This window comes from Zootoca vivipara, chromosome 11 (assembly GCF_965207765.1).
Source record: "Zootoca vivipara chromosome 11, rZooViv2.hap1.1, whole genome shotgun sequence".
In the NCBI taxonomy this organism is placed as follows: domain Eukaryota; kingdom Metazoa; phylum Chordata; class Lepidosauria; order Squamata; family Lacertidae; genus Zootoca; species Zootoca vivipara.
The window spans coordinates 52,174,132-52,187,172 of record NC_142594.1 but is presented as its reverse complement, the minus strand read 5'-3'; the positions used below and the strand labels follow the sequence as shown (position 1 = coordinate 52,187,172).

General features: G+C 47.3%; 2 protein-coding genes and 1 non-coding gene across 18 annotated transcripts in view; 1 reads left to right on the top strand and 2 right to left on the bottom strand.

Annotated features, from left to right (window-relative positions):
- The window catches only part of LOC118092085 (vasoactive intestinal polypeptide receptor 1), a 99,568-nt gene extending 98,455 nt beyond the window's left edge, over nucleotides 1-1,113 (top strand). The window contains exon 13 of the mRNA XM_088654217.1: nucleotides 931-1,113. Coding sequence (XP_088510343.1) covers nucleotides 931-1,113 — 183 coding nt within the window. The remainder of the gene's footprint in view (nucleotides 1-930) is intronic.
- Nucleotides 1,114-8,137: 7,024 nt separating this feature from the next.
- On the bottom strand, nucleotides 8,138-8,206 carry TRNAP-UGG (transfer RNA proline (anticodon UGG)). Its single transcript has one exon. It is a non-coding gene; the product is annotated as a tRNA-Pro (tRNA).
- A 1,792-nt stretch (nucleotides 8,207-9,998) lies between these two features.
- The window catches only part of ADCYAP1R1 (ADCYAP receptor type I), a 135,509-nt gene continuing 132,466 nt past the window's right edge, over nucleotides 9,999-13,041 (bottom strand). For 8 of the 16 annotated variants that reach the window (XM_060280936.2, XM_060280940.2, XM_060280939.2 and 5 more), the window contains 2 exons: nucleotides 11,472-11,513; nucleotides 9,999-10,281 (listed from right to left, as the gene is read on the bottom strand). In XM_060280936.2, the coding sequence (XP_060136919.1) occupies nucleotides 10,072-10,281; nucleotides 11,472-11,513 (252 nt within the window). In that variant the 3' untranslated portion in view covers nucleotides 9,999-10,071. The remainder of the gene's footprint in view (nucleotides 10,282-11,471; nucleotides 11,514-13,041) is intronic. The other 8 variants (XM_060280938.2, XM_060280941.2, XM_088654493.1 and 5 more) reach the window with 1 other exon arrangement.

Genomic DNA, 13,041 nt, shown 5'->3' with positions numbered 1-13,041 from the left:
AGTAGATAAATAGGTACCGCTCCGGTGGGAAGGTAAACAGCGTTTCCGTGCGCTGCTCTGGTTCGTCAGAAGCGGCTTAGTCATCCTGGCCACATGACCTGGAAGCTGTCTGGGGACAAACGCCAGCTCCCTCGGCCTATAGAGCGAGATGAGCGTGCAACTCCAGAGTTGTCCGCGACTGGACCTATCGGTCAGGGGTACCTTTACCTTTAAGGTTCATGCTGGGGAGAACAGTTAATTCCCTTTATTAAGCAATTGGGTGACTCCATACATTCCTGCCCTGTGCTGCGAACTGGGAGGGAGGGTGTGTGGCCAGGTTGCCCTGGCAACAGGGGATCACTCATGGCAGCATGGGAAGGAAGCACCATCACGTTGCCTAGGCAACAAAAGGATGCACCTCCTTCTTCCTTGCCTGCTCTCCCTGCCCCCCCCCCAGCACAATCGGTGAAATTTACACATCTTCATAGATCTGCTCCCCCCCCCCCCCGCCCAAGAATGATGGAAGAGGCTGCAAAGTTCCTTGCCCTCCAACATTTCTCCGGTGGAAATAGGGACGTCCCATTGCACAATGATAATTTTACTATTTATACTCCGCATATCTGACTGGGTTGCCCCAGCCACTCTGGGCAGCTTCTAATTCATATAAAAACATAATAAAACATTAAACATAAAAAACCCCTTCCTTATACAGGATTGCCTTCAGATGGCTCTGGGGTTGGATACTTACATACCCTCCAACGAAAATAGGGACATCCTTAGGAAAAGTGGGACATTCCAGGATCAAATCAGAAACCAAGGCGGCTTCTCTTAATCAGGGATGTGCCTGGAAAATAGGGACACTTTGAGGCTCTGAAGTTAGGGGCTGTGTTTTGACTATGTTCCAGCTGTAAGCCTCTGTTTCCTTTCCTGCTGTTGCTTCCTCCATCTTAGGTCCAGGCTGAGTTCAAGAAATGCCTCCGGAAGTGGCACTACCGACATTACCTCAGCTTTGCCCGGGTGCATCGGAGTCTCTCCAGAGATAACAGCCCTGTGAATTATGTCACACAGTTATCTATGCTGGACAGAATCAGTCCCAAGAGGGGCGCCTGTCAGAATGGCCTGTCCTCTGTCTGAAGATGTTCCTCGCTTTCATGACTACCAGGGTTTGGGGGAGGTACCCAGCCCTCTTGTTCCAGCAGAAGTGACAGCTGTATCAGAATACTTTCACCCTACAAGCCTTCGAAGCTACGAACATGAGTTTGACCAAACTGCGGGAGGCAGTGCAAGACAGGAGTGCCTGGCGTGCTATGGTCCATGGGGTCACGAAGAGTCGGACATGACTAAACGACTAAACAACAACAACAACACAAGCCTTCAGACAGAAATTGCCAAGTCAGGATCAAGTTGGTTGGGTGTTGCGATGTGGGTACCTCAGACCATCCGTCTTTTGCAGGAGGGTTTGTGCAATTAAAGTATTTTGAAGGGCTCTCTGTTGTCCGAGTACAACAAAGCCACTTTTTTTTTTAAAAAAATGGAGGTTTTGCAGTTAGGAAAGTGACAGGGAACTCCATGACTAATTCATGGGAATGTGTATAAACAGAAAGGAGGGATTAGCGGGTGTGGGAATGTGGGTGAAGATGAAAGCAGGGGCTTGCAAGTACCTGCAGAATAAGAGAAGATGTTTTCATAATTCTGCAGAAGGTGAAAAGGGTTCTTAGTAGCAACGTGTAAGAGGAGGAAGGGGCAGGAGATTCCCACAGGGGTGGTCTGTGTGCCAGGAAGCTTTCACAAAAGGATGAGGGTGGATTTGAGGTTGGAGGTGAAGACAGGAGTGAAGTGGGGCTACAGAGCGGAAAAGAGAAGTGGCTCCAGAAATGGCGTTGGGGAGGTGAAAAGCAAGCTTCATCGTTCCATGGGGTGGGAAGGGGAAGCTCTAGGGGAGGGGGGAGTTAAGGTAGGGGAAATGGCAAGCAGAACGAGCAGGGGCACAACCCCCTGTATCAAATAAATATGCTGATATCAGAAATGCAGTCTGGCCATGTGTTTGCGTGTGCTGCTTTAAATAAAAAAAAACCCAGAAACAAGTCACAACAAATATTTTATTGTTATTATTACAGTTTGCTTTTAATAACATATATTCTCAAACTCCAAAATATATCTCACAGTGGGGGCGGGGGCGGGGCATAGCACTGTTGAAATGCAAAAGAGATCTTGTTTATTTACATCGCCTTGAGAAGCAGTTCTGCCTGCGGGTTTCTACTGCTCCGAAGGTTTACAAAGGAAAACGGTCACCTCGAACAGTGCCCTGCCCGCCCATTCGCCATATTCATTTTTAAAATTATTGATATTATTATTTTTACATTCAGCATAAGGAGAATGCTTGAGCAGAGGCCCCCATTAGAAACAATGACCTTGCTGGCATAACTCTTGGCTCCGGGTACACCTTCAGCATGGGCACCCAAAAATGGTTCGTGGGAATCATGGGAAGTATCAGAGGGCACGATCCTGAGCACTTCAGAAGCAACAGGTGAGGCTTTACCCTCAAGCAAGTGTGCACAGGGTCACAAAATGAGTCAGCTCTTTAAGGACACAATTGTAGAAAGTGGGGAGCTTGTAGTACAGGAGTGGAATTTAATATACACATAGAGAACCAGTTCTTGAAGAACGTTTGGCACGGGTGAAAGGCATTAGATGGATGGCACTAGAAACTGAAGTTTCCACATTTTCTATTAAACAGGAAATGTTGAGAACGCTCGTTTAGTAATCCATTATTGTCAACCTCTAGGTTCTGGATGCTTCAGCATCAAAGGAGGAATCCCGAGACACCCAGGGTCTTAGATGATCCTGTCTGTACATCATCTATGAAAGCAGACATTGGCCTGATCCACACATAGATCACTCAACCATGGTTTATTAAACAATGTGTTATTAGTGTTATGTGTGATTCCTGCCCAGTTGCTTAACTATTATTTGCTTCCTGCCAACAAAACACAATCTGAGGCTATGGTTTGCTGTTGTCTAACAACCCTGGTTTGTTTTAAACTATTGCTTGGCCTTATGTTAGAACCCAGCACCATTCCTTAGCCATGTTTTGCAACCAGATATTCTTCAGAGTGCAAAGGTGAGGCAACAGCAGCTGGAAAGCAGGAGAAACGAGCCACGGTTTGTTGGGTTGTCTGTTTCACAACTCTTGGCAAACTCATGGTTTGTTAAGCAAACCTTGACTTAAACCAACCACGGCTTAGCATTATGTGTGTACCAGGTCTTGGAGGAAGCCATCTTGCAAAGACCTCTTTCTTGAGAATAAGTCACCCCTATGCAGACACTGGACTTTCTCTGTCCCTCACTTCTAAAAGTGCCTTCCAGCTTGACACTGTCATCTCCCAGTGACTTCTTGCCAGAAAGTCACTCAGTTCTGGACATTAACATTTCTATTTATCATTTATGCAATACTATCAAAACCGATGGTGCTTGCCCAAAAATTCTTTTTCCTTTGGAGATTCAGAAAAGCCTGAGGTTAAGCATCTTCCAGAATTGATGTAACATTTTTGTTTTGTTAATAGGGTCACCCATTCATTAATATGGGGGAGAGAGAGAGAGGTAAAAGGGGTGACCTTGGAGTAGGGTGACCTCAACCATTAAGAATCCATCCTGCTTCAATATACAAAGCCCCATCCCTCCATCTCCAAAACACATTGTGTTTTCCAATTTATTGACTATTTGGTCACTCTTGATCAGGCATCCCCAAACTTCGGCCCTCCAGATGTTTTGGCCTACAACTCCCATGATCCCTAGCTAACAGGACCAGTGGTCGGGGAAGATGGGAATTGTAGTCCAAAACATCTGGAGGGCTGAAGTTTGGGGATGCCTGAACTGGAACTGCCAGTACACTGCTGTGGTCCTACTGTCTGGCTGGAAAAATTGGGGTGACAATTTCATTGAGGTCACAGAAGAAATTCTTCCAAATTTGACTGGCTCAGGGGCTCACTGGGAAGAGTGGTGATGGAAACCTCTCCTGTCCTTTCGTTCAACTGAATTGCTCCACCAACACAAGTGGTGGAAGACCTGCGCAATGGGAGAGGTCAGCAGGGCATGGCCTTGCCTGGCCTCCCATCCCTGGAGTTCCTGTGGCTAACTGGCCTCATTCAGGACAAGGCCTTGCATTTCATCTTTCCCCTTCAAAACCCAAGCCAAACAAATGGGCTGCCCTGGAGGCAGTTCCTTCCTTGGTGCAGTTCAGCTTGACACTCAAGAGCGTTCTCCACTGGGGCATCAAAGGAGCTTTGCCTGTTTGGTGCTGACGGGGTTTTTGTTTTGGCAATTTGCTCCGGTGATGCCAAGGGAGTCTTGACAATGTCCTCCTGCCGGCCAGGCTACTAGTTACTGCTGCTGTTGACACAGATGTTTGGAATCCAGTAGAACTCCCTCCAACAACTGAGAAAGCTAGAGAGGATGGATGTGTAGGTCCTCCTCCTATGAAGGAGACAGACCAAACTTGCCAAGCAGTAGCCCCTTGTCGCAGACATCGCAAGAATCCCTAGGCAGCTGCTGGGCCCCAGTAACCAGAGACTTCACGGATATGCCTCCCCTGTTTCTACAGTATTTTAAGAACATAAGAAAAGCCTGCTAGATCAGGCCCAAGGTCCATCTAGCCCAGCATCTTGTCACAGAGGCTGGCCAGGTGCCTGTGGGAAACCCGCAAGCAGGATTCAAGCACAAGAGCCCTCTCTTGTCTCCTGTGGCTCCCAGCAACTGGAATTCACAAGCATTGCCGCCTCCAGCCTGACACTCTGAGCAACACCAGTCAGCTGGGTTTAAATTTCCCACAATTTGCCACCAACACAGCGTCACAATCAGACACTGTGGGGAATTTCACTGGTGGCTAGATCCAGCCACCCAGTGCAGCTCAGAGCATCGTAATGGCTGCGACCCACTTCTGACACCAAGTACATCCACCCAGATGTCCCTCTTCTCTAGTTGCCCCTAGGGATGGGTAGTAAATTTCATTTCCTACCAGTTCCTTATTCTTCTAATCTTAAATTCAGTTTGCTCCATTTCCATATCAGAATATGAAAATCCATAAACACTTTTTTTTGCACCCATTTCTCCTCAAGTACAGATAGTTATTGAAATTCCAGCCTATTACATGAAATGCAATTTCGTATGCTGTTGTCGCTATCATATTTTTGCATGCTCTTTTGACTGGTATGCCCCCATTTGTGGACATGGGTTGCGACACAAAATTGAGAGAAGTGATCGTTTCAAAAGTGTCTTTGTTCATGCCCTGGCATGGGAAAAACAAATCTGGTAAGAGTTTGCATTCAAAGATCTAGAAAAAATGAGTCTCGGGTGTCAAAAGTCAGGGCAAAGAGATGTATCTGACATCTTAATTATACATCTTTTGAAGAATGCTGAAGATGCACCGAACTTTTGACAACACCAGAAGATAGCCAGCTTACATGCAGAACCAGCAGTGACAATGACATCACTCCTTCCCTTTGCCAAATTTCACCTTTGCTTTGAGTTTGACCTTACCTGCCTGTTGTCCTAAGCAAGCCATAAGGTCTTTGCAGTCTCTCCGAGATACAATCTGGGCCACGTTCTCCATGGGTGCTAATGGAACTGGAACCTTTTTCCTCCACTGGTGCCTATGCTACACAGACCGCCATTCAACCCTGGCAACATTTTCTTTTGGCACTCGATGAAACCTGGGCTATTGCTTCCATCAACACCTTCAAAACCTTGGCCATTCCCTCCATTCTTCTCAATGGACCCCTGGCAATTTGCTGCACTGATCCCCGTGGAATCCGAGCAAAATAACCCCTTGATACCAGTGCAATTGACTGGTTGTGGCTTATGGGCAAACATCCAGTCCATTGAATCTGGGAGATCCTATGGAACTGTTGGAATTAGCTTCGTTGCCAGTTCTGGAATCTTGACAATTTCAGTTGTTTGGTGCAGAAGCTCAGAAGCAGGCACAGAACTCCTGCATGCAAGGGCTTCTCGTTTTACCTCCATGGAAGGGATGGATCCATCTGTGCAAAACCAGGGATGGACTCTCAGAACTAGCCCCTCTACTGAAGCAAATGGGCAAGTCGCTATGCATGCATCATAGTGAGCAAGAAGCTCTGGATGATATCAATTGTGTTTATTACTTACAGGATCTCTTTTTTTGTCCCATGCACCATCACAGCTGGGAACAGATCTGAGATCCACCTGAAAGAAATAACTGTGGCTTTCATTCACAGTTTAGAATGAACTGCCAATTTTGCAGTGATTTAAAACTTCTTTGTGACTTGGTGGAGCATGAACCCAGTCCAGGTAGAAAGGTAGGAAGCCGTCTTTATTCCATTTCCATGAGGTTTCCCTAACTTAATTTTCACATTACGTTTGAGCTTCAAAAGCTGCTTCCAGGAATAAAACACAATGCTAAATCCACATGGCAGTCTATTCCATTTTCCTGATGTTTCCCTAACTGTTAATTTCTTCATTCCGCATGAGCTTCCATACAGAATGAGCTTTCAATTTCAGAAATATCGTGGAGTATAGTGCGGCTTTGGTGCTCATTTCCCTGTTACTTACTTCCAGGAAAAAAAATCTATTTGCAAATAACATGGAAATGAGCATTAAACTTATTCTGTATTCCTGGAAGTGGCTTTCACATCATGTGAAAGCTCAAATATAATTAACAGTTAGGGAAACATAATGAAAGCAGAATAAACTGTCATGTGAATACAGTCTAAATCAGGGGTCGGCAACCTAAGGGGCCGGATGCAGCCCAATCGCCTTCTCAATCCGGCCCGCGGATGGTCCAGGAATCAGAGTGTTTTTACATGAGTAGAATGTGTGCTTTTATTTAAAATGCATCTCTGGGTTATGTGTGGGGCATAGGAATTCATTCATTTCCCCCCCTTCAGAATATAGTCCAGCCCCCCCACATGGTCTGAGGGACAGTGGACTGACCCATGGCTGAAAAAGGTTGCTGACCCCTGGTCTAAATGGATACATCCATTTGCTTATTTTTTTAAAAAAACAAACAAACTATTTATAGATATATATTTTAAAAAATACATTTCAAACAACATCACGACGTAAGTGAACAAAATCCAGAAAGAAGGAAAAGGAGCTTTTGTACGCAGTGGCCACGATCCAGTCATTGGAAGGGGAAGAGCCCCTTATGCCTTTGCTTCTCTCGCCCCCCAGGGCTGGTCAAATGGGTCATCAGCCTTCTGGATCCCAGTCAGTTTTGTTTCACCCCATGGTTGCTCTGCTAAGATGTGATGGCTACAATTACCATGAGGTAGTGTCCAACCCACCTCTTAAGCCGGCAGCTAGAGGTATCTGTTAGGTGCTACGCAAAGATCTGCAAGCAGGTAGCTTTCAGCCTGTGATAACCGTCCCATTTGTAATGGTGGGTTGGGGGTGGCAGCGAGGAGATGGCAGTGGCCTTGCAGCCGAGGCTCCGAAGCGGTGGCTACCCTTTCCAGAAACCCAGAGAACTCAGTGCTAATTGGGGCTTCCCTTTCCCCTTTGATGCCATTAGAAGGCTGTGCATGGGCGCATGGAGTGTTTATGCCAAGCTCTCTCTGACACCGAAGGGAACTCATGCATTGTTCTCAACACAACTGGTGACCCACTGAGCCAAAAGGGACTTGCTACACCACCTGGCCAAACAAGGGAGGGACAAGGTTGTGGAGGACCTGATGGGCCACCATACATGGTCTAGCCCAGAGGTAGCAGCTAACCTGGTGCCCTCCAAGTATGATTGGACTACAATGCCCAGTGGGCACAGTCAGCACAGCCAATGGCTAAGGATGATGGTCAATGTAGTCCATTAACACCCAGAGGGCACCACTGCGGCTGTTCCTTGCTTAGCCAGAGGGCTGTGCTGGATATCCCGACTCACAAGGTGTGCAAAGCTTATTTCTCCTGCAGCTTCTCCATGCACACTGGAGCCAAGATGGCAGCGACCGTGTGTCTTGAAGCTGACAAACTGGTCCATGCATGGCATGAGATTAGGGACACGGGAAAATGGGGTGCTGCCTTGAACTGAGTCAGACCATTGCTCCATCTTGCTCGGTGTTGTCTACACTGTGCGGCAGCGACTCTCCGGGATTTCAGGCAAGGGGGTCCCTGTCAGCCCTACCTGGAGATGCCGAGGAGATGCTGGGGATCGAACCCGGGATGTTCTGCTTCCAAGGCAGATGCTCTACCACTGAGCTACAGCCCTTCCCCAATGTAAGGTGAAGGAGCAGATTGTGCTGCTCAACATATACGGACCAAACTCTAGCTCAGGGATGGGGAGGCTATGGCCCTCTATATGTTCTAGATGATCATCTGTATGTTTTTGGATTCCATCTCCCATCAACCTCAGGCAGGTTGGGAACAATGGGAATTGTAGTCCAGCAACATCTGTGGAGTCAGTTTCCCCAACCCCTCCCTGCTCCAGCTTATGGTCCACTTCTTCTCCTCCACCCCCACTGAAACACTTTATTTATTTTATTATTTTAAAAAACCCATTCATTTAAATGGAGGAGAAAGAACCAGCCCTTTCATTGCAACTTTCTTGGCCTCAGCTTGCATTCATTAACAAAATAGCAATATATCCCCCCCCCCCCTCTAATGTACACACACAGGCAAGCTCACACACTCACATTAAAAGATTAGAGAGGATCTGAAACATCTAAGATAGGCTCGTACAATCCACAGAGGAACAATAAAAAAGTCCAGAGGCCTTCATGCTTTGCACAAAGTCTCCTGAGAATTGACATCATTGTTTTAATTCGGCTGAAGTAGCTATGTTTCAGTTGTGGCTCTGACTAGAAGGCGGGAGCAAAGAAGAAATTCCCCACTCGAACCTATATTGAAGGCATTAATGATTTCCTAAACGAACTAAACTCTCCCCTGGCGGGACGGGAAGTATCTCAATCTAAAGACAACTTTCCCCACTTCCAAAGTCTATATTATTTCTTCGCCACAGCATTGGGTCTTGGACCCACCCAAATGGACCCCCCTGTTTTAGCTATGTACAATCCACAAAAATGGCCTAGCCCTTTCGACGTGAACCCTGGCGCAGCAAAAAGACCCGCACATTGTGCGGCACACAACGAACCTGTGCTGTTGGGGGTCACAACCACCAGTTACATCCTTATTTTTGTGGAAATGTGTCAATGGAGAAGGTTTTGCATGTAGTCCGGAGGAAGTGACCTTCAAGGAATTCATGTAGACTTAATGTGGGGGATATATAGATAGATATTTTCCACTTTTTTTAAAAAAATAACCCACCCCCCAATCAACCTCAAAAATATAGCTCTATCTTAACTTGGACGGCCCTTTTAGAAAATTCACAGCATAACATAAGCTTTCTAATACATTCCTGGAGGACGGAATACACCGGTTGGCTCCATTTTGCTTGGCATGGCTTTCCCATCCATCGAGTGGCTGCTGTCCACATGGCGCAGTTCTGCACAACCTCATGGGGATGCCTCACACTTGGGCAGCCTCTGGTGGGATCCACCTCGACCATCACCTCATCGAGGCTGGTAGTGCATCCACCGAAAAATTTAGGCTACATTCTATGTCATGAAAGAGGATGCGGAGACTGGCCCAAGACAGAGAGAGATGCATTGGAGATGAATGTATATGGTTCATTCGCAGGTATCAGCTTGGCAATCAAAATTCACAATGGGACAGAGAACAATCACCAAAAATGCCAGGCCAACAATGGAATTATTTGCAATTTGCTGAGATGGTGGATGAGTTGAACGTCTTCTTCTTCTTCTTTTTCTTTTTTGGTCCGGATGATCTCAGTTGCATATTTACAATCCTCTCCAATGCCTTATTTTCCACCCATCAGGGATGACGTGTCGTGCTTCCAGAACAACTTTGTTTCTCTCTCTCTCTCTTTCTTTTCTTTTTTAAAAGGGAGGTGGATTTTTTTTTCTTTTAAAACAAAACACAGAGACAGACACAACCACCCCACACCACCAAAATTAATTATGACCTTTTTGTTGTTGATGTTGTTTTCTTTCCGAAAGGAGCTTTTCTCTCTCTCCCCCCCCCCCCCAGTTTGGGGAGGGGAAGGAAGACTGCTTATCCGCTCATGTCGCCAGGTTCTCCGCATTTATGCTCGACATTCGAATCTGTGAGCTGCTCTTGCTCAGAATGGACAACTGCGTCCCCCCGTTCACACCGCTGCTTGCTAGGGAGGGGTGGCGGTGTTTGAAATCCACAGCAAAGTACCGGTTGACTTTCCAGCTCCTCCATTTTCTCTTTATTTCTGATTGCACCTTTAGGGAGAAACTTTAAAAGGTCATTTTTTAATGTACTTAGCCGCTTGGGAACATGCTGACAGAAGTTTCTAATTTTTTAAAAAATTTTCTTTCAACAAAACGCAGAAGCAGTAAGAATGCAAGAAGAGCTCTGCGGCTGGATCAGGCCAAAGGCCCACCCATTCCAGCACCTTATGCTCACAGTGGGCAAACCATATTTTCTTAAAATTACTTTTCATCATCATTGATTTATTACTTGCCTTCTAAACCACCATCTCAAGGCGATTTACACGTAACATAATTTAACACAGTTAAAAACACAAAATCAGCACATTTGTGAATAGCAGGTGTTAAACTCTAACAAGTAGACATTCGTGGTAAGGCCTCATTTAGACTCTTGGAACATGCATGTCTTCAATCGCTTCTGGAAAGTGCAGGTGTCTTATCTTGAAAAGATTACATTATTCTGCAGAACTGGGGCAGCCACATGAAAGGCCCTGCTCGGAGTTGCTGCAGAATGAGCTTCTGAGATCTTTAGACCAGGCATAGGCCCTCCAGATGTTTTGAGACTACAATTCCCATCATCCCTGACCACTGGTCCTGTTAGCTAGGGATGATGGGAGTTGTCGCCCCAAAACATCTGGAGGGCCGAGTTTGCCTATGCCTGCTTTAGACCTTGCAAGAAAAGCTCTCCTGCAGGCCATAGTGATCTACTGAACGGATAAGGGATAAGACATTCTCCCAGGTGCTTACAAGGAGCTCCAAAGCAGGGTGCAACTGTGCTCTCTCCACTTTGATTCCAAGAGACCTACAACCTACAACAAAAGCATCAGGAGGTGCTAAACAATGGTCAGGACCCAAAGAGTCCCATGCAACTTGCTACACACACTGTGGGCTTTGGGCGATCTCTTTTATCGTTATTGTTTCGTACATTGCAATGGACAGTGCCTCTCCAGGGGGTCACCCAAGGTTGGTGTGTGCAGAGAGAAGAGAGGTCACAGCCCACTGGGGGTAGATTAGGCAGTGAATGGTTGTAGAGACCCAGAATGGAAGGGGAAGATGCAAGCAGGAACCAGGCTTTGCATCTAGGGGAGGAAGGAGGGAAAGGTTTGTGGACAACTGTCATGGATGCTTTGCCAGGGGGTAGGGTGGGAGTTGACCTAGATGACGGTCAGGATCCTTTCCAACTCTACAATTCTATGATTCTATGAAAAGTCTTACCTCCCCATTCAAGAAGCAGTAGAGTACAGCAACCACGAAGCCCTGTGGGGAAGGGGAGAGGAACAGGCAGGTGTTCAGATTGTGGGATGCAAGTAGCAGTCAAGTACAACATTCCTTGTCTTCCTAGAGTGGACATGCAATGGGATATTTGGACCATCCAGTTGAAAACTTCCTGGTTCCTTCTGGGCTGGGACATACTTCCTCTTGCATGTGACCAGAGGTGGGAATGACCTTACCTGTGCAGGTAACAAAAGCACAAGGCACGTAGCCCTCCTCCCTTATTCTCTATTTTCCTTTCGTCGTGTGAGCTGCAGTGCCTGCCAGTCTGCAGTCACTGGGATTAACCCCTCATATGGGGTACACCCACATGTATATATATCTCTAACTAAGTCTGCCTTCAGGGATCCAACTGTGAAATGATGGTGTGAGTAAACTACTCTGGGAATTGTAGCTCTGGGAGGGGAATAGAGGTCTCCCCTAACAACAGCTCCCAGAATCCTTTGGGGCAGCCACAAGTGATCAAAGTGGTATCATAGTGCTTTGAATGTGTGGTATGAACGTAGCCTAGACATAGCTGCCAAGTCTCCCGCTGAAAAATGCAGCATCAGCAGTGGCGCGGCACCGGAAGTTCCGGTGCCGGCGCTGCCCAATTTCCGGTGCCCAGGCATGGGCAGAGCGGCACCGGAAGTCGCTTCTATGCATGTCCAGACTTCCGGTGCCACTCTGCCCAATTTCCGGTGCCCAGGCATGGGCAGAGCAGCACCAGAAGTCGCTTCTACGCATGTCCAGACTTCCGGTGCCGCTCTGCCCGATTTTTGGTGCCCAGGCATGGGCAGAGCAGCACCAGAAGTCGCTTCTATGCATGTCCAGACTTCCGGTGCTGCTCTGCCCAATTTCTGGTGCCCAGGCATGGGCAGAGCGGCACCCAAAATGGAGCCTCCCTGGCAGGTAGGAAATCCAGGGGATTTCCGGGATTTTGTTCTATTCGGGATAACAGCGGGAAACGGATTAAAATCCCGGGGTTTCCCGTGAAAAACGGGAGACTTAGCAGCTATGAGCCTAGGTGGAAGAGAACAGGGAGCTACAAGGCAAGCTGGAAGTGGAGATGGTTGTGGGCAGACTTATGGCTGCTCTGGTTTGCTTCTTGACGGAAGGAGTCAGCCACAGAAAAAGTAATTGTAGGGGGGAAATTGCACACACAGCATAAACCCCCTGTTGCTGCCCATTTTCTTCTTTGCGGGCGAACAAGAGCCAACAAAAGCAAACCTATTGAAACTCATAAGCCCATAGTTAGCAGTATCCATTCATTTCAATGAGTCTACTTGTGAGGGACAGGGGATATCGCGAAGTCCCTCCCCTCCTGAGTTCAAGCCAATCACCGAGCACAGGGGAAAGCAGAGAGAGTTCCGATTCCAGTAGGGAAGCAGGAAGTCGGGTCCGAGGCTCAGGCAAGGTAGAGGAGCCAGGGTCCCAGGCGGGACAGGAAGGGGCGAATAAGGGAGGGAGACCCATCCCCCCAACGCCAGAACTACGCAGAAAGAGGAGGGGAAAGAGGATGGGTCTGCCAAAG